This window comes from Carassius gibelio, chromosome B8 (genome assembly GCF_023724105.1).
Source record: "Carassius gibelio isolate Cgi1373 ecotype wild population from Czech Republic chromosome B8, carGib1.2-hapl.c, whole genome shotgun sequence".
Classification (NCBI taxonomy): Eukaryota; Metazoa; Chordata; class Actinopteri; order Cypriniformes; family Cyprinidae; genus Carassius; species Carassius gibelio.
In genome coordinates, this window is record NC_068403.1 from 14,047,926 (window position 1) to 14,075,905 (window position 27,980).

Here is a 27,980-nt window from a genome sequence, read left to right on the forward strand (position 1 = left end):
CAGAGACTCTTGTGTTTTCTTGTGCACACACGTTAAAGATGTATTTGCACTACACTACCAATCAAAATTTTGTGGTCAGTAATATTTGTATGTTCTTTCAAGAAAAAAATCATAGTGATCCCAACATTTTGAATGAGAGTGTACAAGTACATTTGAAGTGACATATATTTATCTACCACACAACTTTTTAACATGTCACCTCCAGAATGTTAGAGGTGTCATATATTAGTAAAGCTCACATTTGTCATTTTATTTTTGCACAGAATTTGAGGTATCTCAATACTTACACTGTTCATACATCGGGATAAGTATGGTTACAATAGGCAACCCACAGCCATTAAAGAAAACATTTGATCTTTATAGAAAATTAATAAACGCAACATGCAGTATTGTATAAACCACTTTTCCTTTTGATGATGTCTCATAAAGGATTTAGTTCATAGTTAGTTCAAGCACATACACACAGATCAGATGCAATTTGAAGTCAATATTTATATTATAATACAAATTAAAATAAAAGGACAAAAAAAAAAAACTTTATGGGTCATTCTTACTATTTGGTGCCATTTCAGCTTGATATCTTTCTTTCAAAAGACGTTTAAATTTCCATGATGTAATTTTATCTGAAAAAGAGCTTTTTACACTATAAGAAAAATATATTGGTCCAGCTCAGGATATTATTATTCAGTAATCTTTCATTAAATTCTTCACACAAGCAAGGGCCAAATGTGTGAAATGTCCCTGTTACAGGACATTCCCATCTTTAATAAGTGTCTTGAATGCACAGTGTAATATTAACATTTTCTAAGAACTAAAATGTCCCTCTTTTTACCCTTCAAATGTATTTTAACAAAGTGTTCATAATCAGGCATTATCTTGAAAAAAGGTTTCTAAGACAAGTTTTAATTAAAATTTTAATTACATCTTAAAATAAAGTTCAATTTAATTGATTAATTAATTAAATTATTTAATTTTAAAATGTATTTCCCTACAAGTATACAAAAAAGATATGCATAGCATTTTTTAAAGTTATTTTATATATATAACTTTAACAGGGTGGACGGGGGAAGCGGTTGACAGGACAGGGCATAACAGGGTGGACATCACACCACTGAACAACAGTATTTGTCAATATACTGCCTACTAAAAGAAGCATTTAATTATTGCATGTCGCAATTTAAAATCACTACAACAGATCCATGTTCTGTATATAACAATTTATGTAGGATATAAGGTCAATTATACCACATTAAAGTTGTTCTTATACTTACTATTATAAGATCTCATTTGTTATAATATCCTTTTATTAGGCAACAAAATTTGTTTAGTATTGTATTTTACTATTTAAAATTATAGCATATTATTAACATATTATTTTGCTCCCTCGTGCACACACCGACACTCTTAAACTGGTATTTCTATTGTTATGGATTCATGCCATAAGCATAATGGTTTTTCTACTGTACAAACTGTATTTTCTATTCCGTCTCTTAACTGTATCTTACCCTAACCCTACACCTAAACCATACCTGCACAGTTATTTTAGATTTTAAAACACTTCATTCTGTGAGACTTATATGTTTTGTTTTTTCTTCATAGGGACCAAATAAATGTCCCTACAAGGTCAAAATCGACTGCTATTACAATACTTGTGGGGACATTTGGACCGCATAATATACAGAAAACCAGTACACACACACCACAATGTAATGGCAAAATCAAGATAATTTAATTACAGTTTCTATCTAGTCAGTCAAGCTGAGTTCTAACACTTTTTTCTTCCTTCTTTTATTCCCTTTCTCCACCTCTCTTTCTGTTCATTAAGGTATATCTGCCTTATTTAAGGAACTGCATCATGATCGGCCTTATTGCGTCGCTGCTTTTCAGCAGCAGACAACAGTACCATTTCCTGACAAATGCGTGCATTCCATTTAAACAACTCTTTCATTTAAATGCATAATACATTAATTATACAGTCTTGTTCAAAATAATAGCAGTACAATGTGACTAACCAGAATAATCAAGGTTTTTAGTATATTTTTTATTGCTACGTGGCAAACAAGTTACCAGTAGGTTCAGTAGATTGTCAGAAAACAAACAAGACCCAGCATTCATGATATGCACACTCTTAAGGCTGTGCAATTGGGCAATTAGTTGAAAGGGGTGTGTTCAAAAAAATAGCAGTGTCTACCTTTGACTGTACAAACTCAAAACTATTTTGTACAAACATTTTTTTTTTCTGGGATTTAGCAATCCTGTGAATCACTAAACTAATATTTAGTTGTATGACCACAGTTTTTTAAAACTGCTTGACATCTGTGTGGCATGGAGTCAACCAACTTGTGGCACCTCTCAGCTGTTATTCCACTCCATGATTCTTTAACAACATTCCACAATTCATTCACATTTCTTGGTTTTGCTTCAGAAACAGCATTTTTGATATCACCCCACAAGTTCTCAATTGGATTAAGGTCTGGAGATTGGGCTGGCCACTCCATAACATTAATTTTGTTGGTTTGGAACCAAGACTTTGCCCGTTTACTAGTGTGTTTTGGGTCATTGTCTTGTTGAAACAACCATTTCAAGGGCATGTCCTCTTCAGCATAGGGCAACATGACCTCTTCAAGTATTTTAACATATGCAAACTGATCCATGATCCCTGGTATGCGATAAATAGGCCCAACACCATAGTAGGAGAAACATGCCCATATCATGATGCTTGCACCTCCATGCTTCACTGTCTTCACTGTGTACTGTGGCTTGAATTCAGAGTTTGGGGGTCGTCTCACAAACTGCCTGTGGCCCTTGGACCCAAAAAGAACAATTTTACTCTCATCAGTCCACAAAATGTTCCTCCATTTCTCTTTAGGCCAGTTGATGTGTTCTTTGGCAAATTGTAACCTCTTCTGCACATGCCTTTTTTTTAACAGAGGGACTTTGCAGGGGATTCTTGAAAATAGATTAGCTTCACACAGACGTCTTCTAACTGTCACAGTACTTACAGGTAACTCCAGACTGTCTTTGATCATCCTGGAGGTGATCATTGGCTGAGCCTTTGCCATTCTGGTTATTCTTCTATCCATTTTGATGGTTGTCTTCCGTTTTCTTCCACGTCTCTCTGGTTTTGCTCTCCATTTTAAGGCATTGGAGATCATTTTAGCTGAACAGACTATCATTTTTTGCACCTCTTTATAGGTTTTCCCCTCTCTAATCAACTTTTTAATCAAAGTACGCTGTTCTTCTGAACAATGTCTTGAACGACCCATTTTCCTCAGCTTTCAAATGCATGTTCAACAAGTGTTGGCTTCATCCTTAAATAGGGGCCACCTGATTCACACCTGTTTCTTCACAAAATTGATGACCTCAGTGATTGAATGCCACACTGCTATTTTTTTGAACACACCCCTTTCAACTAATTCAACTAATTGCCCAATTGCACAGCCTTAAGAGCGTGCATATCATGAATGCTGGGTCTCATTTGTTTTCTGAGAATCTACTGAACCTACTGGTAACTTGTTTGCCACGTAGCAATAAAAAAATATACGAAAAACCTTGATTATTCTGGTTAGTCACATTGTACTGCTATTATTTTGAACAATACTGTAAGTACTAATACATGCTGTAAACATTTATCTATTTTACATTGACTGTTACAAAATGTCCATCCTGCTACTGTAGTGAAAGAAACAGACATTTGCCAAATATGGCAACCCATGCTAGGAAATGGTGCTCTGCATTTAACCCATCCATGTGCATACACACAGCAGTGAGTATAGGGAACACACACACCGTAAACACACACCCAGAGCAGTGGGCAGCTATTTGCTCCAGTGCCTAGGGAGCAATTGAGAGTTCAGTACCTTGCTCAAGGGCACTTCAGCTGAGGATGGAAGAGAGCACTGTTCATTCACTCTGCACATCTACAACTGCACTGAGTCTCAAACCTGCAACCTTCGGGTTACAAGTCAGACTCTATAACCATTAAGCCACAGCTGCCCCACAAAACAGTATCAGGGTGAACAGTAACAGGAGGGACATTTTATGCTAAAGTCCATATTCATATGATGAACAACAAGTTAGTGCGTAATAAGAACTTCCTCTATAAATAAGCATAACGGTAGACACATTATGCTTTAACACATCAGTGAATTATTATTAAACTAATAAAAGGAGTGAATTAAGGAGTGTTAATTACTCTGCTTCTTGCAGATAGTTTGCCACCAAAGAGTATTTTTTCAAAAAGTATAAAGCCCATTTTTAAAGAAAATATATCACATTATATCATGAGGACTGAAATAGTATTGAATGCTAAAATGACCATAATACAAAATAATTGCTTTTAATGACAAGCGGTGGAGATTCACTGTTTGGTTTAAATGTGTAACATTGATTTAATAAATGTGTTTTTTATTATTATTGCTGTCCTAATTTCACGATTTCACAGTAAAAACAGTCTTCAAATGGTCATGATGTTTTCTTGCGCGCTCCGTGGCCTGCAGGTCAGCAGCAGAGCGCAAGAGATACGTTTAAATCGAAGAAGTTCCCTTCGTGCAGAACACATGTGCGCGCGAGATAACGAGAACGACGATACAAACAAGCACCCCACCCTTCCACTGCACCCCAGGGTGAAGAGATGATCCTCAGTCTCCTACATTTAAAAGCGAATAAACGCTACCCTGCTACAGCCCGGAAGTGACGTACGAAGACACCTTATTTATATGTGCGGAAGAATAGGTGGTCCTACAGACACACACGTGGGATGCTTGTGGTCAACACGGGTCAGCTTCAGTTCCAAAAACAAGAGCTTGTTGATTTTTCTTTGATTGAGACCCTTTTCTTCACAGAAGCCTGAGCTTTTTTCGACATTTAATGTCATTAGGTGTCGCAAAAACTGTGTCAGATTGAGGCTCCGAGGAGAACATCACTCACCGGACTGTGTGCGCACTGTCTTGAGAAACACTCATCCTGTGAGAAATTTGGACTTTTACGCTTCCATGCATTATGGCGGATTATTTAATCAGCGGACAGACGGGCTACGTGCCTGACGACGGTCTAACCGGACAGCAGCTCTTCAACTGCGGAGACGGCCTTACCTATAAGTAAATACCTTAACTTGTGCCTCATTGCATTTTCCATATGCTTGCTATTTGTTAAACATCACACACTCTTGCCTGTCATCAGTGCAGATGTGCGTACACAGTATGCAGCTTCATTTAAAACCACTATCATGAGTTCAACAGCATATAGGTGTCGTTGTTGGTCCACATTTGTCTAGTTTGACATCCTGGGTATATGTGAAAGCAAGCTCACTTTTTTTTATCAATCTATTATGCAACTCTGTTTCACGTAGGTCAGTACAACGAATCACTACGGAGGGCGCATGTCAGTGTGGGTTCACAGGGTTATGTTAGGTTGGAAGGACATCTTGGATTGACTGATGAACTGTGGTTGATTCATCATCTGCTGCCATTCCATTGTGCCAAGTACAGAGTAGCAGTGTTACCACAAGCCTTTTCTTAAACCACTGACACCCCAAGCTGCTTTTTTTGTACCAAAAGTAATGGGAGTCTTTCACGCCAGGCTAATGTGCTATAAATAGGATGAGCTTTGTGAAGTATGTTGTGGTTGTTTTCTCTTTACAAATTTTCTGGTGCCATGCAAAGCATGTAATGTCCCCAAGTGAAAGCCTATCCGTGGCAGGTGCGAGATTTTTGTAGAAATGCATTTCTGTTTACCATCTAACACTAGAGTGTATACTAATCTCCTGTTTACATTGGACATGATGAGACTGCAGCATTGACATACTTGGTTTTTATCTTAAATGGGGCGTTGCATGACACTCGTAAGCAACTTGATATGTGACATATAATAGATAAAATGACCGTCTTTGAAACATAATCAACGTGGTAATGGTATATGTTAGAGTCAGTGTGTACAAGCCACCTATAGACGTTTCTGATTGGCTAGTCCAATGCTGCATAGTCACAGAGACAAGTATTATTTCTCAGGACACCTTTTTCCAGTTACATCTGTCAAGTAATAGTGATATGTGTTTAAAAATCACTTGCAGCAGTTTTAAATTAATTAATCTCAATCACATTTTGCCCACTTTTCTCCATTCTCTTTCAGTGATTTCCTGATTCTGCCTGGGTACATTGACTTCACAGCTGACCAAGTGGTAAGTGAAACATTCAACTTAATTTTTTACTGTTGGATGGATGATGTTTCTTGTATACAATCAGTGGTTTAATTTGATTGGTTCTCTCTGTAGGACCTGACATCAGCGCTGACCAAACAAATCACATTGAAAACCCCACTGGTCTCGTCACCCATGGACACAGTCACGGAGTCTGGCGTGGCCATTGCTATGGCGGTAAGAGAATGACTGACACAAGATTCCACCACAGAAAGTGCTCTTACTATTAGGGATGTAACCATTCACTCAACTCACAGTTAAATTTGATTCACGATTTTGATTTCACGATTCGAATAAATTCTTATTTTTTTATTTTTTTATAAAAAGACATTTAAGACAAATTATAAACTAAATATGTCCTTTTATTATTGCTTGGACAAAATACTGTAAGTTTCTTTGTGAAATGTAAATGTAACACTATAATAATATACTAATATAGCCTTTGTAATTTATTGCTCTTTTGTTGTTTTTATTGGGTCTGTTGTATTAATTTGTAAGTCGCTTTGGATAAAAGCATCTGCTAAATTACAAATTTAGATATAATGTAAATGTAAATAACAACACTAAATTGACATTTTAAAACAAGCCCCAAATCAAATAAATAAGAAACACAAATTAAATAAATCTCTTCATATAAACAAAATAAAGCTTTGTCTATGTTCTTTCCATTTAAAATTTTAGGCAACCACTGCATTTTAATCATGATTCAAACAAAGATGCTGCATACATGCAACATGAGCAGTTTTTAATTTAAATAAGATTGTATAATTTCAAAATTTGAAGAAAAAACAGAATGGCTTGACTTTTTTTGAAACTATCCATAAAAAATGTCTGCATGAAGCAGAAACAGCAGACGAGCTGAATGAGGCGCAGATTCACTCTTTAACAGCAGGTGGCGTATAAAGTGTTTCCTTGGTTTCTGCCTGTAATCAAAGCAGCTGCACTTATGAAAATATATAATATGCATTAAGGCATATTTATTTTATTTGTGTTTCTTATTTATTTGATTTGGGGCTTGTTTTAAAATTAACATTTAGCTTTGTAATTTACATTTACATTCTTTTTAAATTTTGTAATATAGCAGATGCTGTTATCCAAAGCTACTTACAAATGAGTACAATAGAAGCAATCAAAACCAAGAAAAGAGCAATAACATGCAAGTGCTATATTAGTATATTATTATTAGGGCTGCTCCGATCACGATTGGCCAATTGTTAATGCGCATCTCGTCAGTAAAGCCGGTTTTACTGACGAGATGCGCATAATGATCGGCCGATCGTGATCGGAGCAGCCCTAATTATTATAGTTATATTTCATTTTCACAAAGAAATGCCGACACAATTCATAATTTGTCTTAAATATCATTGTTTAAAAACAAATTGTGAATCGAATCGTGATTTGAGTGAACAGTTACATCTCTAACATACATTCATATAAATTCCTACCCCTAACTGAATTACGATTTGTTTGAGATTAGCATCTCAACCTGTTATAGGCATTTGAAAAAGTCCAATTATCTGTATGAATGCATATTGCAAAAGAAAAATGTATTTGCAAATATGCTGCCTTATATTTTAATTTCAGTGAAGTCATTAAAATCCCCATGAATCAAGATAGAGTTTGAAGATGCCCATTAGCATTTAGACCATCATTGCAAGAATACTTATAAAAGTTGACAAAAGAAAAATCTTAGCAGAAATAAACATCTAAAATTTGCAAATGTTTTTGACTGGTATTTGCAGTGTGGAGCTTTTCTCCTGCAAATCTCCTGTCCTGTCTCCCCAAAACTCCTCAAAGACAATAAGTCTAACCTAAATGTAGTCTTTAAACCTAAATTGACAAAGATTGACCACCTATGCGTGTTAAATTTTGTTCTAAAGTCTAATGTGTTGATGTGTTGTCACAGCTGACTGGTGGGATTGGCTTCATTCATCATAACTGCACACCAGAGTTCCAGGCTAATGAAGTCCGCAAGGTCAAGGTGAGTGTCTTCATCTTGCTGTCTCTGACTCTTGTCTCTATGTTTGTACCAGTTTCCTTCTCTCATTCGTAATATCTGTATTTCTTCTGACCCTTACCCTGCAGTTGCAACAGCATCCTTGTGGATGAGAAATTCACACCTCATTTTGTATTAAGTGATATGTATTGAGGTGACTCCCAAGTAGAAATGCCTAATAGAACATCACTCGACTTTTCTCCCTCCCTTTCGATCAACCCCCGTTTAGAGGTACAAACAGGGTTTCATTACAGATCCGTTGGTGATGAGTCCTAACGAGCGGGCAAAAGACGTATTTCTGGCAAAAGCTCGGCATGGATTCTGTGGCATTCCCATCACTGATAACGGACAGATGGGCGGACGTCTGGTCGGCATCATTTCATCACGAGATATTGACTTCCTCAAAGAGTCGGAGCATGACATTCCCCTCAGTGAGGTGGGTGGGGCTTAACAGAGGATGAGGGCTAAGCAGTTTTTACTGAACTCTGCTCACCTTTACTGTCTTTCTCTCAGGTAATGACTAAAAGGGAGGACCTGGTTGTAGCTCCAGCAGGAGTGACACTGGAAGAGGCCAATGAAATCCTCCAGAGGAGCAAAAAAGGTGGGGTAGACTTTAAATGTTTACGAGAGCTCTTTACCCTTTTGAAAGTTTTGGATTAATCGTTGAACCAAATAAAACATTTATATTCATTAACCTATACAGCAGTATTTCATGCACCACTTCTTAGCAGTGGCATGCCACAAAATAATTGCAAAACAGTGATCTTGTATCTTTTTTTTGCTTATTGTATCCAGTATACACTACTTTTCAAAAACAGCATTCATTTTAAATAATGCATTTAGTAAAGTGTCAATAGGAAAATATCTTGAATCTTTATCCTAAATGCATTCCAGTCTTTTAAATATTAATAAATTGTATTATTTCATTTGTAAATGATTTATTCTGTATATACATTTCATATCTCTTTTTAAAGGTTGATTAATTTGTCATCAGCCATAAATAAAGCCACTGACTTGGTATATAAAAAAAAAAATGTTGAATCTCTCAAAAAGACTCACAAATTCATGAGTTATCATAATGAATCGGTCTATATAAAAATACAAGTTTGGAATGAAGTTAGAATGCTGCAAGATAATTCACCGATGTGAAGCTCTCACACTGTTTGTTTGCCATAGGTAAACTTCCTATAGTAAACGAAGAGGGCTGTTTGGAGGCCATCATCGCTCGGACGGATCTGAAGAAGAACCGAGATTTCCCATTGGCCTCAAAGGACTCTCGTAATCAGCTGCTTTGTGGGGCTGCCATCGGAACACACAATGATGACAAATACAGACTCGACCTGCTGGTGCAGGCTGGTGTAAACGTGGTCGTCCTGGTGAGGCCTGTTTTTTTTCAGTGAATCAGTTCTTGAAGATGGTTTATTTTGTTGTACTTTTTGGTTACCTATGGTCTATCTGCTCACTTTAGGACTCTTCCCAAGGAAATACCGTCTTTCAGATTAATATGATTAAGTACATTAAAGAGAAATATCCTAACCTACAAGTCATTGGCGGCAATGGTTAGTTTTCAACTCAAACTTTTTAAACATAATATCTACAAACACAGAGTTAACGTGGGTTGTCTATCTGTTGTAGTGGTGACTGCAGCTCAGGCGAAGAATTTGATTGATGCCGGAGCGGATGCTCTCCGAGTGGGAATGGGCAGCGGCTCCATCTGCATCACACAAGAAGGTTAGTTCACCATTCCCACGCCTGACTGCCTGCCCCTCAGCCAATCACAGGCTGTATTTCTGTATACAGTCACTCCAGAGAGAGCAGCTAATGTCCAGTGCCTTCTCTGGTTTTCTTTTTACATTGTTAGAGCAATCCAAATGATCTGTCATTGCCCAAATATCCCTGCAATTTTGATCTGCAAGGTAATTGTGCAGATTTATTGGCAGACTGTTTCCTTGTTTTCAGCATTTTTCTGTGGTTTTAGAATCTGTGGAGAAAAGTTTTCTTATTTTTGTTTGTATCTTGCAGGTATTATTCTTTATTCGGTCGGTTTTGTCTAAAAAGGAATATGTATGTCTGTCTCTCCATTTGTATAGTTCTCTGTCACAAATTTATTTCTCTGTCACTCTGAATGATGGGAGTATGGTAGTGGAGGCTCTTTCTTTCTCTTTTATGTCACAGTTTTTCTCTCTTTTTACACTTTATTTTCTCTGTCTTCCCTGCTTTTGTGCTTTCTTTGACTGTCTCTATGGCATATTTTCTTTTTTTCCACTGGTTGTTTTTGTTTCTTGCATCAGTTCCCCTTTTTTTAATCAGCTCTGTTCCAAAACATAGCAAAGACTGTTCCAGAAGGTAGGCATAATTATACTGCCTTCTGAGATACTCTAATGTACACAATAGATTTTTTTAATTAATATTACTATCTAGCAAGGACACAATCAATTGATCAAAAGTGAGAGAAAAACATAAAGCAGCGTATTAGAATAATTTCTGAAGGATTGTGACACTAAAGATTGAAAATTAGAAATATATTACATTTTAAAATATTTGAAAATGTTATTTTAAATTGTATATGTCCTTCATGAATATTACAGTTCCATAATACATTGCAAATAAATACAGGATGTTTGTTTGGCAAGCAAATTCGATTTGGAAGCATTTTGATTTTAAACTTAAAACTGAAAATGTTTTATGTTGTAAAATAGATAAGTAAGTTGAATGTATTATTTTACCGAGCATTTATGAGTGTAACATTTTCATGTTTATTAGAGCATCATGCTGTTAGTGAACCAACATGCAAACATCAAACTGAGTTGCACACAGTTGCAGCCTTAGTACTGAATTCCAAATCCATTCCTTACGAGGTTCCATAACAATGAGTTATACTTCCTTTTAAGACATCTGGTTTTTAAGATAAGCAAGGTTTTAGAACAGAGCTACCGTGTGCTCTTTCTCAGTCTCTATTTCCCTTTCTATAATTATGTCTCTCTAGCGCCTCTCAGTATTCCTCCTGGTTTAAAGCTCCACAGCCCCAAATCCCTAACTACTGTTACGGGATACTCCAGTAAGTCCCTCCCCCTGATCCCCATACAGATCCCATTGGCTCACTATCTCACTCTGCCTGCTGCATTGACTGGTTAATGGCTCTGCATCATTAGAAGTTGCTGGTTTTGGGGGTTTTGGATGCTTGTCATTGTCTGACTAACCTGTCAGTAATATGTGAATGATATGTGAACTAGATTGTGCAGTGGCCAGAATGGTATTTGGACACAAGAGTCACACTTAAACAATGTCATTGTATAATGAAATATAAAACCAAGTAATGTTTATTAAAAAAAAAAGACAGGACTTGAGGGGAAACAAGTTAATACATTTGCTAAGTCATTGATTAAAAGTCTATGCCAATTTGGCACAGGAAAGTGAAATTAGAAAAGCTCTAGAATTGTTTTGTTTCTATGTGTCATTTGCTTTGATATTTTATCTGCACAATGAAAATGCTAGAAATATGGCTTAAGTGTCCAAATAGGTTTTAGAGCTGCTTTAAGAGCACTGGAGTGTATGAAGTGCACTTGTTAACAAAGCAGAAATAGCTGAGCGTTTCACAACCATTGGTCTCACTGCAGAAGGTCTTTGTTTTACAGTTCAGTGTAGTTCGGTTTAATTTAATTCACACTTTTTTTTTTTTTTTTTCATTTTACTGTATGCAGAGTTTAGATGGCGTGACTTTAGAAATTACAGAAGGGGGTTTGGGGTAAAAAGCTGACACTTGTCATTTTGCAGTGCTGTGGCTCCGTCTTCATTTCTTCTCTACTCTCATTCCTTGTCTTGAATAAAATAACGAAAATTCCAAAAATCATGACAGCATGGACTTCCATGCATCTTGCATGCAACTTTTCACTTGTTATGCTAATTAATATAATGTTTTATTAGTTAGATTGATCAACAATTGGAACAGATAATAAGTGGGTTTGACAGCTGTGTGTGCATCACATGCTCACCACTGCAAGTTTTTCCTTTTTATTGTGATCGTCTTGTGAAAGGTCACAAACAGACAGTGGAGCAAAAGATTTAGGTGAATTTTGATAATGATTCAGACCATTTTGAAACTTTCTCACTTGTCCTCATTTGTCAAGACTTGCAGAGGGTTTGCTGATGGACTCCACTTCTTCTCCTCTCATGTTACTTCACCATTTATAGAAAATCTCACATCTACAATTCCACTTTCATAAATCCTGATATTTCATATAATGCTAACTTTTTGTTCTTTGAACTTTGTGAATAGTATTTGAATGAGTATTTGTTTATCAGTGCATGTGATTGTCCTCATCTACATTATTAATATTTGTAGAATATGTGAGTTTAGGTTGATAGCAAGTTGATGGTCTCTATTTCTCATTGTTCTCACAGTGCTAGCATGCGGGAGGCCACAGGCAACAGCTGTGTATAAGGTATCAGAATATGCTCGGCGCTTTGGAGTGCCTGTCATTGCTGATGGGGGGATTCAGACAGTTGGTCAAATTGCTAAAGCACTTGCTTTGGGAGCATCTACAGGTGAGATATGGGTTTGATATGGATTCACAAGTTACAGACTAACATTATAATTGAAGCTAAATTCTCTTCTACTTTTGGTTTTTCTCAGTAATGATGGGGTCACTGCTCGCTGCCACTTCTGAAGCTCCTGGTGAATATTTCTTTTCGGATGGGATCCGTCTAAAGAAGTACAGAGGGATGGGCTCGCTGGATGCCATGGACAAGAACTTGGGCTCACAGAGCAGATACTTCAGGTGTTACACACAAATAAATCCTTTCTCAGACACAATACTGTGCACTTATTGCTCGTAGTTAGTGCTACAGTTTAGCTACTAATTACAGGCTCCCATGTTTTTTTTTTTATTAGTCTATGTTTTTTATAGACTAATGCTTAATGATAATTAGATATATAGATATATGTATGTAGTTAAATGAAACATTAATAAAAGCAAATGTCTTAGACTGAGAAAGTTCTACAGAATATAAATTGAAACCATGTTCACTCTCTTAACCCTTCTGTCATCTCTCTTTGTGTCTGTTTTTCAGTGAGAGTGATAAGATTAAAGTAGCTCAGGGAGTTTCAGGGGCTGTTCAGGATAAAGGCTCCATTCATAAGTTTATTCCATATCTCCTCGTTGGCATACAGCATTCCTGCCAAGACATCGGTGCAAAGAGCCTCACACAGCTGAGGTACTCGCAATCACACTAATTACTCAAAATACCGGCAATGAAATGCATTCAAAGGCACAGTGTATTGTTTCAGTGCCACTAGTGATGGCAAACAAAATTGTGTAAAGTATGATTGTTTCCAAAACAATAATTTCTTCGTTTTTTCCAATTTTGTTTGATTCCTCTAGTGTCACCGAAACTATACGCTGCACTGCTAAAATAGACACAACCCCAAATTTTTATATGTTTGAGGTTAATGAGAGACAGTTTGTCATTTTCTTTTTTTCCTTTTTTGTTCCCTCTTTCTTTCGTCTTCTATCTCAGGGCAGTGATGTATTCTGGTGAACTGAGGTTTGAAAAGAGGACAATGTCAGCTCAGATGGAAGGTGGAGTGCACAGCCTACACAGGTAGTTAAACATTCGTACACTTAGTCTGAAGATATTGTACATTACCAATCAAGAGTCTGGGGTCAGTTAAATATATAGATCTATAAAAAAGCTTTTATTCAACAAGAATGCAATAAAATTGATAAAGTGACATTTATGTCTGTGCCAATAGCCTCGTGGGCACCACGACGACATATAGCGTTGTTGTGCTTTTGGGCATCCCGGGTTTGAGTCGTGGCTCATGGAACTTTCCCAACCCTGAAAAATATTGTTCTATCAAATAAAGTGACTTTTAAAAAAATTGACATTTAAAAAAGTAAAAAAAAAGAAAAGAAGAAGAAATTTATATTCATCAAAAAAAAATCTATGATGTATAATGGTTTCCACAAAATTATGAAGCAGCACATTGATAATAATAAGAAATATTTCTCAAGCACCAAAACATATTAGAATGATTTCTGAAGGATTATGTGACACTGAAGACTGGAGCAATGGCTGCTGGATATTAAGCGTTGCCATCACAGGAGTAAATTAGTAAATTTTAGGATTGGAAAATGACAATAACATAGAATGTTTTTTTTTTTTTTTTTTTTTTAATAATATATATATTTTTTTTATCAAGTAAGTGCAGTCTTTGTGAGCATAAGATACTTCTTTCAAAAAGAAAATGTAAAATCTTTCTGAATTATTCTTTAATTATTTCATTATTCTTGAATTGAATAATGCGAAAGTTTGAACTTAAAAAATGAACTGATCTTTTTTTGTGCTGATTTTGTTCTTTCAGCTATGAGAAGCGTCTGTTTTAAAGAAGACACTGCAGATGCCAGTACATGCATAGTCAAACACATATAAACCTGCATTAATGGACTTCCACAAGTGGTTTTGCACATACAGGCAGCCAAACACACTGAGAAGCTTAGCTTCCTCTTTCTCGTCTTCCCAGCCGCCTTTCCTCTTCACGAGGAGAGAAACGTGTGTGAATGTCATATGCCAGTTTTGCTTGAATGTGTGCGTTTGTGTGGTTGTGGGAAATGGCTGCCTTCTGCTGATTGTATTATGTTTTTGATTGTAATCATTTGACAAAGTTTGTTGGAAAATATACTTTTTTGCCACAGAAATTTGTCTCGTCTTGATTAATAAAATATACCTGCATATGGATCATTATAAGCAATAAACAGTTGACATTTTCTGTCCAGAGAAGAAAACTGGTTGACCGGGTGCAGTTGATATGTGAAACAGGAAGTGTTGTATTTTAATGGATTTCTGTCAAGGTTGTTATAAAACGAGAACTGACAGTTCAAGTTAGGTGTATGCAAGTACCTTGGTAAAAAAAAAAAAATGTGTCTGTGTCATGTAAATTACAACATTTTTCACTAGCATGTGTTTTTTCATCATAAATTGGTTTTCAAATCCTGAATCTGTGGGTGTGTGGGTAGATGGCTGCTCAACACTGACATTAGTACGTTATTCCTCATTTTGCAAGCGTGTCTCAAGGGAACCAGCCTTCACCTCAAAACTACCGGACTTTCCAAACAAGCGTTCACACATGCTTACTAATGGACCCACACCTGGACAGGTTGGGCTGAGAGCTCCAGGTGGCTCCTCATAAATGATATATGATATCGGCCCGTTAGTGAGCTCATCCCAGCTGGGCCCAGATATCTTAATGCTTCTATACACAGCAAAAATGAAATGACTGACAGATTTATATTAATGTGTGCTGCAATATTATCTTTCCTGCAGTCTGAGAACACTAGAACTTTTTTTTTATAAAAAATAATACGGATTTATATAATTCTCATATTTAACAATAAGATTAATAAATATAAAAATGTAATTCTATATAAAGATAAGTAATATATTATTAATAATACAAAAAATTAATAAACAGCATATATGTTGCACCTACTATAACATGAGTGAATTAACCATAATAGTTGAAGGACTTTTTGATGTAACCGTAACAAAGAAATAAAAATGTTAAGAAAGAGATGAGAGGAATCATAAAAAGAGAAGGGAAAGACATTGAGATGTTTGGAGGGGGAGGTTGTGGGCAGTCTAGTGAAGAAGTGAAAGTGAAAATGTTCCTCAGATTTCTGAGGAGGAAGTCAGCAGGCATAAATACGCAAACTCTCTTTGACAAACTCACACAAGCCAGGAAGCAGAGAGAGGGAGAGCGCGCAAGAAAGAGGAGGAATGACAGGAACATTACAGGTAACATAGAATTATTCATCTCATCTCAGTCATACCTGGCAGTTTGTGTCTGTCACGTTCAGCGTGTCTCTTGTCACGTCGTTTATCAGTGACAAGTAGTTTTCTTTCATTTCTCTTCACCTTTGTTCCACTTGTTTCTTTCATTTGTTAACTTGTCTTCTCTTTTGCAAGTAGATCAAACTAAAATGGAAAAAAATATATAGAAATATGCTTTAAAAAGTGACTCAATTTCTGCTCATCTTTTTTTCATTCATTTGACTGTGTTTGGCAATTATGAGAAAATCTTCACAAAAAAGATCAAAAGATCAAACGAGATCACTTCAACTAGTCATCGTTTAAATTTTTACAATGTGCCATCAAGCTGTTTGACTCTAAAATGAAAGCTTCATATTTCAGGCTAGTTCCTCCTTTCATTTTACTTCATGTGACTTTCTTTAGTCAATTTTATATCCCGTTTAATCTCTCTTTTCATTTTGTCTTCATTTACCATTCATAACCCCCCTTCTCCTCTCTCCCTCCCTCTCTTCTCTGATAGGGAACAGGTTTTTCAAGACACAAGTCTACAGATGAAGCGAGATAAGTAAACAAGTTTGATTCTTTTGCAGAGGCACCAAACTTGTTTGTGGTAAAAGCTGAACGAATGTCATTGCTTTTTTCTAATTTAATAAAAGTACACTTGATAAACGTAATTTCCATACAAAAAAAGTGTTAAATGGCGATGTGTTGCTGGATGTGTTTGTTCACGGAGTGTCGGTGAAAATGTCCAAAGCAGTTTGGATGGTAACGGAACCCATAATGCAGCTGTTTGGTTGACTGACAGCTGGCTATGGATTCTGTGTCCTTCCTTTCTTGCAGGAGCTCAACGAAGAAAATTGTGTTGGAAGAATTCAGGAGTTGGCCTCATTCAGATATGACATTGAATGTTAATGTTACTTCTGTGTTATTTGAAATGTATTTGAATATATCAACGATGTTATAGTTGAGTCAGAAATGTGTGTGTGTGTGTGTATGAGTTCTGATGTTGCTCTGGAATGACACGTTTTCTCCCGGATCGCAAGAAACATGTTTCGCCACCGGGAACTTCGTGTCAGCCAAGATTGGCATCACGTCCTGACAATCACAACTCTTCAGAATCTTCAGTATTCAGTAAAGCACAGAATCTCATACTAAAATGTTTCGTCAGACATTTGAATTGTGTTTCTGGAATAATTTTAATTTAATAATAAACTAAGAACATTTGTCATACATCACTTTTTATTCTTTTATTTGGGGCATTTATCATCAAAACTCTCAAATAATTGTTTAGATCTACATGGTGATATAGAAAGGAATGATAGAGGTTTGTGTTTTCAATAGATGAGAACAGGTTTTAGATGATTTGCTTTGTAGATTTTACTTTGGCTAGAGGGTATAAAGTGGAATCTGTGAGCCAGTGTTGCTGTTTTAGTTGTTTTGAGAAGAGATCTAGATCTTACTGTAAACCACAACATGTGACATGTAATCTGGCCCAAGTTCAGCTCTTACATACAATTGTTACCTGCAACAAACAAAGCGGAAGTACTCAAATGAGCAACTGAACAACCAGCATTCAAATATGCTTCAGTATGAAGTGTAACCAGGTCTCATTTTGAACTTTTCTAAAGATTCCTATAAAACCTTTTATGGCTGCATGTCTTATTACTGTTCTATAAGGTAATATTTTAGTATTATCAGAAGTCAAAAGTTGAAAACTTGGAGCTTTTTAAACATGTTTATGCTGGAAACAATATTCCTGATGCAGTCAACTCAAAATATTAAATGTAATAAAAGGCTGGTTTATAGATTTATTTAGAGAAAAGTCAAAAAAATGTAGTCAAAATAATTTTTCACCTTTATTCTCCTAAAATCCTAAAGTATTCTGTTATAATTTACTAACCTTTTTTATCAGAAAAGCAGAAATTAATAGCATAATGTGCATGCTGCTGTTTTAAATATAATGAATGAAAACAGCAGACAAGTAAAGATTTGTAATGCATACTTTAACGATAATACTCTTTTCCTCACCCAAAGCCATCAAATGACTTTGTAATATAGTACAATAGATAAATTTATGTGGGCTTAGAAGCTGAGAATGAAAAAAGATGACATGACTTGCATTTTTGGGTGCACACATTAATATGTTAAATATCAGTGATAAGAAGGAAAGTAATCCATAGTTTATTTTAAAAATAGTTTATGTCTTTTAAAATAAAACGGCAGCTTCGGAACAAAATGTATTTGATCAGAAGTGCACTTTTACTTTCTGTTCTGTCCTTGACTAAACTGATTTTGCCACACCCAAAATGGCGCCTTTACAAACACTCAACCGGTGTTACGTGAAAATATGCCCCCTCTGACCAGTTTTTGTTAACGTTCCGGTCCCCATGCATCTGTTTTGATTGGCGATCAATCCGAGCACAGCACCGCAGTGCTGCTACAGTCAATCTCAGTAACATCCCTCCAGTCCGGCCACTAAAAACAATGTCAACATACTGAGCCTAATTATGGAGGAAGCCGTGCCATTTAGCATCGTGTCCACCGTCAAAGCGTTGAGCGGCGCGTTGAGGAGAGATGCTGAACATGAAGCCGAGATCAGCCGCGAGCGAGAGAAGCTCTGGTTCAAGGAGAGCAGCGGAAAAAACCTGAGAAATCGTGACTTCTTGTCACCCAACACGGTTCTAACGACGCTGTACGCCGGCGGAGAGGTAAGTCTGAAATATATGCTTGCATGTGCGTTTTTTATTTTCTGTGTTATGATCTCTTCTTGGCCTGCACCAGTGACAGATGCGCTCTCGCGCTTCTCCGCATGGCAGTTTCACGCATGGCTTGAGGCGCAGTGTTGGATATTTCAATCAAGCTGTTGCTTGGACGTCTGTTTATGAATCACAGAGTCGCTGACACAAACTTGTCAGAATATAAGCCCGAGCTCTGCACAGACACGCAGGGCGCCAGCTAGACTGTTGACATTGGTGGCATCGACCAAACATTTGAACCCTGCGGCAGAAATGATTGAACTCCTCACCGTCCGTTAACTTACATTGAGGTCAGACATGCCAATACCGACAAAACGTGTTGGCTGTTAGGAGAACCACAATGTCATAATCACGCCCTGATGTATTACTGTTTTCCTTCAAAAACAGAGAACCTTGTTTTTTATACTTTCGTGTGGTCATTTGTTTTTTTGAGGGGATTCTCAGGTAACGTTAACGTCATGTTAACTGAATTTTTGTTTGCGTCCCTGGAAAACAAACGTGTAACGTTAAATAAAATTGTAAACAAAACGTTTCGCAATATATAAATGTGATGTGAAACGAAAAATAATGACAGTAACGTTATTTATTATCAGACATACCTTTTATGTTTAGCCGATGTCCGATTGGGAATCTCAACGAATTTGCTGCAGCGGCAAACTGTTGCTATGGTTACCACAAATGTTCGCGTCGCGCGCTCTTTTTTCTAATGTTTTGTGTTTTCTGAAATGTTTGAAAACATTGTTGCGACTTGTATAATTATAAAGAATATATTTTAAATGTTATTGTATAAAATTCAAATTATAAAAAAAATAATAATATTTAATTATGTAAAAATTACTTTTTACATACTTTTGACATTATTTGTCACAGTAAAATCCTAAATTGATTTATTGTTTATGCTGCCTTAATTCTGTTGGTAGATCAGTGACATGTATGTTAATAGAATATAAAAATAATTTGGGTGAAAATTTATTGGAAAAAAAGCGAAACAGACTTGCATTGAAGAACAGCAAATTTGTTGGACCAACTTGAACACATTGAAATCTGCATGGGGAACTTTTTCACCCTCATGCGAAACACCAGATCTTTCCATTAAATTTCATGGATCAATGACAAGCTAAAGTTGGCATAAAAAATTGAAGGTGCAACTGTCTTTTGTTATTTGGCAATTGATTGGATCATTGTTTTAGATTAAAGTTTTATATATATATATATATATATATATATATATATATATATATATATATATATATATATATATATATATATATAATCTTTGCATTCATGTTGGTTTTGTGCATTGTTTAAAATCACTTTATAATATTCATCAAACATTGTGATTTAACGAGAAAGTGTCCCGGGGCAGTAAACTAAATATGTAAATTGGTACACTAAATACACTTGTGTGTTTCACTAATGTGTGTGTTTTCAGGTTCCCTCTGATGTTCTCAGTGGTATTCGCTCTCTTCATGGCAGCGGTGTATTGCCGATAGGAGCCACTGAGGTGACACCAGAAGGCCTGCGTGTGTGTGTGGATCGCTGTGCAGCATTCAGAGGTGTTTTATGTGGAATAACACCATATCTGAGACCTGCTGCTCAGAGACAGGGCTGTGTCCTCATCAACTGCCCTGCTCTCCACACCAAACAAACAGTGCCATCTCCCGATTCACTAGCTCTGGGGCAGCTTCGGACTGTTCTCATTGCTGACCACCTCGGAGCTCAGCTCAGAAGACAAGGGTGCGTGTTTTGACTTTTTCGATATTGGCATAAAATTTGTCACCAAAGGACATATTAATCAACTTTTTCTTTATTCCATTTAGGTACACTGTGTCTTTTTGTCCAGCCTTGCCACAGGACAGTGACATTGTCAACTTTCTGAAAACGCTAGGCATTGATTGGCCGACGGTCCCTGTCAGCTGGACCAATGAAGACAGGGAGGAGAAAATTAAAAAAGCTTTAGAGAACTCAACCTACAGAGACAGAGAGATGGAGAGAGGAAAAAGGAGAAGCAGAGGCGAGGAAATAGAGGGAGAGAGAAGAGGGATTAAAGAGGAAGTTAGGATAAACCTTAAACAAGTGGTACAGGACGACAACCTTCAGGGGTATGATCCCAGTCTTGGCACTTGCACAGGTGAGTTGTAATGTGTTTATTAGGGATCTAACACATTAACTTTCCTGTGGGTTTATTTATATATAAGATTTGTGTCTGTTTGGCCAGTAAATGTCATTATTAGGGTTTCATGAGTAGAATGTTTGATGTTAAGATTTTAACTTAATACAATTTTCTAAATATTTTAACCCTGTCATCGAGCATTCGAGTATAAGAAATTTTAGCTTATTATACTTTTACAAATATTAAGCCACATTATGATGAATTCAAATGAAATTTATCAAGCAATGCAAAATATATTTGTATCATATTGGTTATTGATTCTTTATTGAATTTATAACTCGTAAATTTGGCAGTAATACATGAGGTGCGACATGTCAAAGTTGGAATATACAGAAATTGTGCTAGAAATTATAGTTACTGCACAAAAGTACCTCTAGTGGACTTTTACATTAGGTTTGTCACATACTAGCGCTGTGATGAGTATGTTGAAAAGAAACAAATGTGAAAATTGTTCCTTTAACTTTTTTAATTTTTTTTTTTTACATTTGACATTTTACAATTTTCAGTTACTAGCTGCACAAGCAGCATTAAAGGGATAGTGTCATCATTTACTCACCCTGATGTCGTCCCAAACCTGTATATGATTTTTTCTTATGTTGAACATAAAAGAAGATATTTTGAATAATTTTGAATAATCAAACAGTGATTGTTCCCCATTGATTACATAGTAAAGACCATCAACTGTTTGAGTACCAGCATTCTTCAAAATATCCTCTTTTATGTTCAACATAAAAAAAAACTCATACAGGTTTGGAACAACATGAAGGTGAGTAAATGATGATAAAATGTAAATTTTTGGGTGAACTATTCCTTTAAGATGAGATGAGTTGGGCCATACTCAACCATGTAAATCAGATTTCTTTACAAGGACTGTTTTACTCCTAGTGTTTCTGTGATAAACTGTTGGATAGCATTAGTTTTCCCTCTGTATTGTGCATAAGTCAGTGATTTCTCTGTTTTCAGTGCAGAGAGAAGCTTTGTGTCATCTGGCCCAGCTGGACAGTGCTGCCACAGATTTCCCTGTGAGTCAAATGGACCCTCCGTCCGGATTATATCTGTCTGATTTAAATTAAAGATTTAAAAATTACAGTGAGTTACCATATTTTAGTTGGATGCTTTTAATGGATTTTTTTTACTTTAGATCTCTACAACGACAGCCCTGCATGTCACTTCCTGTCAGGATGAGTTTCGTCAGCAGCAAACAGCCATGTTGTGGAGAGCGGCGGGTGCAACGGCAGTGCAGGTTTCACACTCTCTGTCCGCACAGACATATTTGCCCATCAGCTGTACCAGCGTGCTTTACATATCAAACAATTGCTTTCTGTTTTGTATTTACTGTCATGTAACAGGAAGTTTTGGTTTGACATATCAAAGGACTCATTCTTTTCCCTTCTTTACTTTAGTATCCTATATCTTGTAGTTATATCACAGCTACTAACCATGTTTTGCTACTTCTTAAATAGTAGCAGCTGGAATTGGGCAAAAATCGTGCTCATTTTGAAAGCATTTAATTGTGTCTGATTATATATTTTTCTCTTTCTTATCCTGGAACAGCAAGTTTATAAATCTGTGTAAAAGCGTGTATAGCTGTTTTAAAGTGATTTTTGTTGGGTTAAGTTACATTGATGGCATTAAATCTAAAAGACAATAAAGTAAACCCATAAAAGTTCCAAAGAGTCTTAAGACAATATCAAGCCATTGTAATTCTACCAAATGGGCAAATACACAATTTCCAGCTCAAATGCTGCACAGTTGGAAATGACTACATTTTTGCTGGAAAATAAATGAATGAATGAATGAATGAATAAATAATTGCTTTCTTCCTCTCTATTAGAGATTGGTGATTTGTGGTCCTGTTAAAACTCCTGGAATTCAGATGAATGCAGCTCAGTATCTTCAGTAAGGCAAAACTTTACAACAGCAACTCTGTCATCTCTTTGTTATCCTTTATCAAGTTTATTAATTATTATTATTATTCTATAAGTCTTATTACCGTGTTATATGGTTGGCTGTGTATTGCTGCAGGTTAAGAAAAGCTCAGATGAAAGAGGCCTCAGAAATGAAGTATGGAGACCAAGTTGAAGGTGTGTTTATTTGTGCATTCTTAGAATTACAGCTCCTATTCTTAGTGAAATAGCCCAGAATTGGTCTGAGGCATGTTAATACAGGTGTCAACTGATCTGTTCATGTGCCATCAATTCACTTTTTTTAGGTCAGACATGGGATGACATAATTAGAGTCATGACCTCGGCCACAGTGAGGTTTGAACTGCTTTCCACAGTGCACACAAGTCCGGTGAGTGTATTTGCATCTGTGTGTGTAGAATGTATTTTCCTGATGATTGGAGATGAGATGATTGACAGCTGTCTTTCAGGTGACCTTAGATGTTCAGCGGGACAGTGGTGTGTCCACAAAGGGCCCCAGGGGTGGAGTCTTTGTCATGTACAACTGCGCTCGTCTTCACACACTTTTCAGCAGCTATGAGAAAGGGGTGGAGCAAGGTAACCCACACACACACACACACACACATACACATACACATGCTGGTTCTTGACTTTAGATTCATGTTCCAAGTAATGTTATTATGATAGTAGTCATGGAGAAGTTGTTTTTTAAAGTGCATGCAGTGCCTACACCTAAATCTTAACAACTTGTTTTTGTTTACATGTTTAAAATGTACTCTTTGTTAGTCAAAATTCTGTTTTTCACTGCCAGTTTCTATTTTAAACTAAAGTAATAGAAAAGCAGTGAATGACAATATATGTGCTATGTGACAATGTACAGAAAATATTTAGATTTTAACAACAAAAGGCAATATAGTTTGTGCAGTAGAGGTGTGGTATTTTAATTAGTTATGTTGTTTGGGGCAACAGTTTTCGCAATTCGCTGAAGTAAAGAATTCAGCTACCACATTTCTCCATTGGGCCTTCTGATTAACTGCATGTTAAGTACTAAGGTAGTATTGTTTCTATTTTATGAAATAATATCCATGTGTCTACTTTGAAACATGTAGGTCTTTATCCAGAAATTCCTGGAGGCATAGAGCTGGACTTTTCTGCCCTAAAAGAGGAGGTAAAGCAATATGTAACTAACTTGTCTTAATGAATGGTCTTCGGTCACTTCTGACCAGAGAGTTTTACATTTATTTCATTTTTAAAAATGGTTGCTTCTCTAGAATGGTAGAATGGTGACTTTTATGCCACTTGGTATGTGGACACACAAAAAAAATTGAGGGCATGATGCGAAAAAGCTAAGTGGTTATAAAAAAAATAAAAATGGGGAAAAAATAAAAATACAGAAACTTTTTGTGTGTACAATCTACAAATCCCCTACAACGCATTGAAGGGGTGAAACTCTAAAGCAACTAGAGCTTGTGCACACACACTTGTGCACACACACACACACGTTTGTTTTTGTGAAAAGTGGGGACATCCCATAGGCGTAATGGTTTTTATACTGTACAAACTGTATATTTTATTGCCCTACACCTAAACCTTACCTTCACAGGAAACTTTTGAAACTTTTTTACTTTAAAAAAAAAAAAACGAATTCTGTATGATTTAGGGATGCTCATATTGACCGTTTAACCGTTAACCGAAAGTAAACATTTTGACCGATTAATACTATCAGTTAAACGGTTTAAAACGTTTTTTTAAGGTTCTTTTTTTTTTTTTTTTTTTTTTTTTTTTGCTGCATGGTTTAAAAATAAAATAGCCTACTATATAGCTTATATTTATTAACTCACGGAGCGCGTCGGCACCCGAGCAAGGGAAGCAAAATGAAGCGAGCGAACAGAAGCACTGTGTGGGATCATTTTAACAGAAAGGGCGACAATGTTACCTGTAAATTATGCGGCGCTGTATTAAAATACAGCAGTAGCACAAGTACGATTTACGAAGCAAACACCAACGCGCTTCGATTGATGAAGGGCAACAAACACTGCCCTCCATGTTATCAGGGAGAAGATGCGATGCACGGCGATCTGAGGAGATAACGCACTGATTATCCAGAAGCAGAGGTTGACATCTATATGAGAGATGATCCTCCTTCTCTGGATATTAATCCTCTTGACTGGTGGAAAGCAAATGAAAGGCGCTTCCCGAAGCTGGCCACTAGCGAGACGTTACCTGTGTGTTCCCGGTACAACTGTCCCATCGGAGAGGGTGTTTTCTGCCGCGGGTCTAACTGTCAAAAGGCTGCGCTCCAGACTGACCCCACATCACATTGATATGTTGCTTTTTTTAAATAAAAATTAGACAAGGAGTTGAGGTAGGGCTGCTATTTTTATTTAACGATAAATCTTAGTCTAACGAAAAAAATTCCCGGTTTTTGAAAGCTTCATTCAAACGGATTCAGTGTTTTCTTTTTGTCATCTTAATTTGTTAATTATTTAAGTTTAAAAAATATATTTAGTGTAGGCCTATTGTGTTTTTTATTTGTAAATTTTTTATTCTATTTTTCTCACTGTCAGAAATGCTGCAGGTGCGTGGACATTTTAACTGAAACCGGTTCTGTATGCTGCTGCTGTTTGCACGTTAAAATAAACCCTTTTATATATAAAAAAAATGTTTGTATTTTTTTAAAGGGTCACAGATACGCGTCAATTTTATTTGTATTTAATGCCAATTCAATATTATAATCTTATCAGTTAACGGTTAATAATCGATTAATGAGCGGCGGTTGTCGGTCAGGAAAATTAATCGAAATGAGCATCCCTAGTATGATTTATAAGCGTTTTGAAAAATGGGGACATGGGTTATGTCCTCATATGTCACCCTCTCCTTGTAATACCTGTGTCATACCCATGTCATTATACAGAGTTGTGTCCTGATATGTCACAAAAACAAGAGCACACACACACTTAAAAACTGGTGTGACTGTAACACTGCTACTATGTAAAATAAAATAAATAATTCAACTACAATGCAGTAAAAAAGTGGACCGCAAGGAAGGGGTTACATTCTAAAAACAAAAACAAAAAAAAAACTGATACATCCACTCATACACACTTTTACACACACACTCACTGACAGACACTCACATACAAAATTATACATTCTCAAATGAATTGGTATGGCTGTTACCATATAGCCATTAATGAGTCAGAAGACTGAAATAAGAGGTCAAGATCAGATCAGACCCAGAAGGATTAAGCTCTGCCAAAGCATTTTCTGTTAATTTCCGTTACATTTTTATAGAATTTTAATGTTTTGTGTAATACAATTCTTTCTCTGTTCAGGTTTGAATGTAGTAATAATAATGCAAAATCCTACACATCAAATAAACATTTAAAACAACAGAAAATATAAACATTGACAAAAAGTAGTCTTTGAGTGCCTTAATATATGTTTAAATCCACAAGTAAATATGTATAAAAACAACTAGGGAATTCACAAGCCTCTCTATAGTGTAAGCTCTGTTCTTGTGTTTAGTGATATAGACAGTTGTTTATATGCTGATAATAATGCTATTTAATCTTTAGGGGGAGTGGCTTCTTCTCTTCAATTACCTCATTCCATTCTCTGAGTTGCTGGACCAATCGGGACAGATCCTGGAGCATGAAGGCAGCACAGCCAGAGTGAATTTAAGGACTGAACAGGTACTTTATTTTTATTATTATTATGTATACAAATGTTTTGATTCTCAGATAGACCTGAGGCTCTTAAGGCTCTTCCTGTTAATCTTAACTGGTTATATCTTATTCTATCAGCTGTCTTGGCTTCATTAATAAAGCCATAACTGAAATGTGTGTATTTTGTCGGTCAGGTGTGCAGATTCTTGGTGTCTCTCAGTAAAGATTTTAGCTCCTACTACAACAGAGTTCACATCCTTGGGGTAAGACAATATTAGCTTGTGTGGTTGTTTGTGAATCAATTTATGAAGTTATGTATCTGTTTATATAAGGATATTTTAGATTCTGTTGGACCCTTAGAACTGCTTATTACAAGGTTTTCATCTGTATTTTGCATATTTCTGTTTGTAACAGCATTAACAGTGATTAATGTGATTAAACAAGTTCAGGGCCATTAACTTTCCTCTTTCTCGTTCTCTCTCTCTCTCTCTCTCTCTAGGAGCCCCTGCCTCATCTTTTTAATCAGATGTTTTGTCGTTTATTGCTGCTGAGAGCATTAAGAGAACTTTACCACAGTGCCCTAGACTCCCTTAACCTTCCCCCAATACCCCAACTATAGCATCTCCACTGCAGACATTATACACAAACAGCAACAAATTCTCTCCCTTAACAGCCAGCACTCTTCCATTTCCTTAGTTATTACACCTTAGATACCTTCCTCATAGCCATAATTGCCTGACCATATTGTCTGAATAGCCCCTAATAGCCATACAGAAGGCAGGACAGACCCCATAAATCTGTCGCTCCTCACCCTTTCATCCAATAAATAATATAAGTCGACCTTAAAATGTCAACAGAATATGCTTTCTTTCACAGTGAATTGAAATCCTCCTGCATGAGTATGTATTCTGTATAATAATGTTTCATTGGTGTAAGTGCCCAGCTCTATTTGTTCAACACTGAACACTTATTTACAGCACAGCACCGTTGTTCTTACAGTCTGATAGATGCACACACAAAGTATCTGTCACCACTGTTTTTGATTAGGAATCATGTCTGCATGGTTTGCGATCATTTGGAATTCCTGAAATGTCATGATCTGGGATGCTACTTCTTTTAATATGAATATAGTCTGTATATCTGTACCAAATATAAAGTCTTAATTCTTGAGTTCCCCTCAGTGTCCCTCACTGTATATGCCACTGTAAGTGTACAGGTGTAGTACTGATATACCTCTTGTGCCATATATTTCAGATGCGTCGGTACTCTCACTGTGTCTGGAGTTTTCACAGAGCTGTGCCATACGCCACACAGTATTCAAAGCCCTGAGAGTTAATAAACACGTTTAGAGTGACTGTGTAACATTCTCACCTTTCAACGTTTTTGTTAGTGGTGATTTCACTCAATGTATTTAAAAAGCAGCATCCCGCAGAGACTTCATTATTAAAAGAGTGTCAACCTCTGAACGGTTTTATTTA

General features: G+C 36.4%; 2 protein-coding genes across 3 annotated transcripts; both read left to right on the forward strand.

Annotated features, from left to right (window-relative positions):
* Window positions 1-4,684: 4,684 nt before the first annotated feature.
* impdh2 (IMP (inosine 5'-monophosphate) dehydrogenase 2) lies at window positions 4,685-14,890 on the forward strand. Of its 2 annotated transcripts, XM_052563387.1 has the most exons (15): window positions 4,685-5,099; window positions 6,130-6,178; window positions 6,272-6,373; window positions 8,103-8,177; window positions 8,422-8,628; window positions 8,706-8,793; window positions 9,369-9,568; window positions 9,661-9,751; window positions 9,828-9,923; window positions 11,179-11,250; window positions 12,594-12,737; window positions 12,826-12,970; window positions 13,263-13,406; window positions 13,710-13,793; window positions 14,557-14,890. In XM_052563387.1, the coding sequence occupies exons 1-15, from the start codon at window positions 5,002-5,004 to the stop codon at window positions 14,576-14,578; spliced, it is 1,617 nt and encodes a 538-aa protein (XP_052419347.1). In that variant the 5' UTR covers window positions 4,685-5,001; the 3' UTR covers window positions 14,579-14,890. The 2 variants fall into 2 exon arrangements, with proteins under 2 accessions (XP_052419347.1, XP_052419346.1); XM_052563386.1 differs by lacking the exon at window positions 11,179-11,250 and having other exon boundaries at window positions 4,689-5,099.
* Window positions 14,891-17,049: 2,159 nt separating this feature from the next.
* Window positions 17,050-27,968, forward strand: dalrd3 (DALR anticodon binding domain containing 3). The gene is made up of 13 exons (XM_052563385.1): window positions 17,050-18,709; window positions 20,190-20,494; window positions 20,578-20,888; window positions 21,894-21,952; window positions 22,072-22,173; window positions 22,765-22,829; window positions 22,956-23,014; window positions 23,143-23,225; window positions 23,305-23,431; window positions 23,944-24,002; window positions 26,413-26,529; window positions 26,697-26,765; window positions 27,002-27,968. Exons 1-13 carry the CDS (start codon window positions 18,509-18,511, stop codon window positions 27,119-27,121), a joined length of 1,677 nt encoding a protein of 558 aa, XP_052419345.1. The 5' UTR covers window positions 17,050-18,508; the 3' UTR covers window positions 27,122-27,968.
* Window positions 27,969-27,980: the final 12 nt, after the last annotated feature.